Raw genomic sequence first — 3108 nt, forward strand, 5'->3', positions numbered from 1 at the left:
TCTTCCTCGCGTTGCCTTATTCTGGGTACCTGTCATTTCCCTGCTGGCTTCTTTAAAGTTCAGGAAGACAAAAATCAACTGGCAAGTAACCAATATGATTTAAAAAGCTGGGGATAGGTAATTCAGGAAGCAGACTAGAGGACAAGGCTCCTCCTCTTTCTTCAATCTGTGAAAAACTAAGCTATCCTGTTAGTAAGCAAGAGTTATTATTTGACAGTCAGGGACTTAGGGGAACAGAGTCTTTCTGAGCCCACTTGTCAGCAAGCTGTTTTTCCCCACCTCAACTTTGCTGAAGATGCCAAGGCTCACGAGGACAGTGAACAACGCAAGAGCCAAATTCCCATCTAAGTTACCGTCAGTATCATCTCTGTAGCAGGCCTGGAGCACATCAGTTGCTATTACAGTTTTTACATCTGTACTCATGTTACATATGTTACAAAGCTGCTTTACTGCTGACTTGCCTCATTTCTACGAGAACTGGCCGGAATCATCACCTGGATTGATCCCAAAAGCCTAATGCCTGAAAAGCAGGGTGCAGTCTTTACTTACTCATCTCCTTCTGGGCAGATTCCCGTGGTCTCGTCATACTTGCTACAGTAAATGTCAGGGCTGTAGTTAAATGTACCATCCCGGCGGCGGATAGATCTGCGACGACGTTGGTTGACAAAGTGCCAGTGGAAGCAAGTGTAGGGCCGGTGCTGAGTGCACTTGTGCTGCACGAAAAGAGGGCACTGCTCCGTGCGGAACTCCTTCAGGTAACTGCAGGCAGAAATCCAACAGCAGGAGATTAGGACCAGGATGCTGGTCAGAGGCAATATCCAATCACCCTGCAGAGTCCAGGCCAAACCGGGCCACATCCATCACGGAGATGCCTGCTGTCCTTCCCGCACCCTCCCCTGCTTTTGCTCAATAGTGGAGGCTGGAAGCTGCTGGTTGTCTGTAATGGGAAGGTATCAGTTACCAGGCCAGTTAACACAAACGTGAATGGTAACAATAGCTGAAATCACTTTCTATTGTGCCTTTTGGTATCATTTTGAAGATGCCTTTCATGAGCTTAGAGAATAGTTTGTGAGAAAACAGAACTCTTAAGTACCTTTCTATCTATTTCTATCTCTACATCCGAGATCTACGTGGGAAAAAGAGGTTTCCTTCCCATATGTTCGGTTAAAAAAAAAAAAAAAAAAAAAAACAAAAAAAACACGAAATACAGTTCCCTGTAGCCATGTTTAAAGTTTCAAGTTACTGTGAGAGGAAGATTTTTAAGAGACACTTTCATGCCTTGTCCCTCTGGTTTAACTCGGCTTCTTCAGCACACAGTCAACTATGAAATTAAAATTAATCCACTTCTCTCTTGCAATCTTGTGAATTCAGGACTCAGTCTTGAAAAGTGGGATAACTATCCTCAAACTCCTGCATGTTTATGGTGCTTTAATTTTAATATGTAATTCTCTGAAAGTACGTATCTTCTTTTATCCTGAGAACTAAAGAAGTCACAAGCTTTTATTTGTGACACTAATAACAGTCTCTAAACGCAGATTGTAGAGGATTACAAAATGGTTTAGATCAACATAATGATCTGACTGTGATCTGTGTGTAGGTGCTTACAAAATCCACGCTGCCTGAAACCCACCAGCTGCCCTGTATTTCTAGGGAACATATGAACAGTTCAAATAGCTCAGACCCGAATCCCACCAGGTTTGGTCTCAGAGACACCTCCAAGAACAACACAGAAGACCCAGAGCATTCTGGTCTCTTAGATTTAGAGGTCAGTTTAAACAGCAAGTAATAAAATTTGTAGGTCAAAATAAAAGTGCTAGTATTCTGCTGGAAGCAACAGGATGATGTAACAACAGATAGACTCATTTTAAACCGCATGCGTACTTCGAGGCAATAAAACGGAGTATAGGAATTTGTCAAGTATTCATTCCCATATCATACGATCTTTCCATCATGTTTGTAAATAAATGGAAAGATGTTTGATGCTCAAAGATGTATTTACAGATAATATCATCATGCTAGATTCATTCTGAAAGCAACATCTGTAAATAAAGCCTCCTTCCCTCTTCACCCCTGGCTGAAGAGAAAGCCTCAGGAAAATGCACAAATTCAACAACCCAAGTGGTATTATTTGTTTGCTGCAAGGAGAGACTATCACGGGCAACAGCCGTCCTACATTGGATTTTGCAGGCATGACAGGATAAAAGCTCTTCCTCCTCTTCAGCCTCCAAATACACGAGACTTGCAGGTTCCACTGCTTCAGATCTGCAAATGCTCGGGGCTGGAGAGCCTCTGCAGCCGGCTGTAAGCTCTTTTCAACCCAAGCCCATCTGTCCCCTGCAACCCAGCGAGGCTGGAACAGTATCTGCACAGGGGCCCAAGGCTTAACATCAGAAAGACCGGAGCCAGCATGCAGAACCAGCTCTGTTTGGAGTAGGTGAGGGCTAACAACACCACTTTGTTCCTTTCTGCTTTTAAAAAGCCAACTCCATTCAAATAGAGGTCCCTACTCCAACCACAGCAGCAATTCATCTGAAAACTCAATGCCGCAATAAAATTAATCCATTCTTGAAAAGCTTTCTAAGCTGTTGGACCAAGTACAGTTGTAAAAGGTGGAGTTCCAGATTATTTTATCTTATCAGCGCACTAAGACTTAGAACAAAAGTGACTGTAACAACATTTAGGTTAGAAAGTGAATTAAATAACTTAAGCAGCTGTCCACAGATACTACACAGTCACCAACCAATCCCTTCCACCCATACATCTCCACGTACATCTTAGAGTCATGGGATTTATGGTACTCCCATTTTACATATGGACAAACCGCAAAACAGCTGGCTCCGTGCCGCAGCCAGTATCATAGAGCAGTCAGAGTCAGAGTCGGTGACAGAAAACAAGAGCATTTAAACTCCTCCATCTCCACTGAAGTGAGTCCTGGGCTTAATTCGAAGAACAGCATCCTGACCTCTTCCGTGCTCTGGAAACTAAGGGGAAATATCAGACTTATGCAACCTGGCTATTAAGCCAGTGTGATAGGCCTGTATGAAACACTGTTAAAAATCCCAGAATTTAACAACTGCATGATGAACCGAGCTGAAACAGCTTCCCTTC

General features: G+C 43.2%; 1 protein-coding gene across 1 annotated transcript in view; it reads right to left on the reverse strand.

The window, feature by feature from the left end:
* The window catches only part of LOC104157710 (RING finger protein unkempt homolog), a gene marked incomplete at its 3' end in the record, with an annotated part of 27155 nt that overhangs the window by 9945 nt on the left and 14102 nt on the right, over nt 1-3108 (reverse strand). Inside the window, exon 2 of the mRNA XM_009695147.1 lies at nt 550-759. Coding sequence (XP_009693449.1) covers nt 550-759 — 210 coding nt within the window. The remainder of the gene's footprint in view (nt 1-549; nt 760-3108) is intronic.

Source organism: Cariama cristata, unplaced genomic scaffold (assembly GCF_000690535.1).
Source record: "Cariama cristata isolate BGI_N322 unplaced genomic scaffold, ASM69053v1 scaffold14262, whole genome shotgun sequence".
Taxonomy (NCBI): domain Eukaryota; kingdom Metazoa; phylum Chordata; class Aves; order Cariamiformes; family Cariamidae; genus Cariama; species Cariama cristata.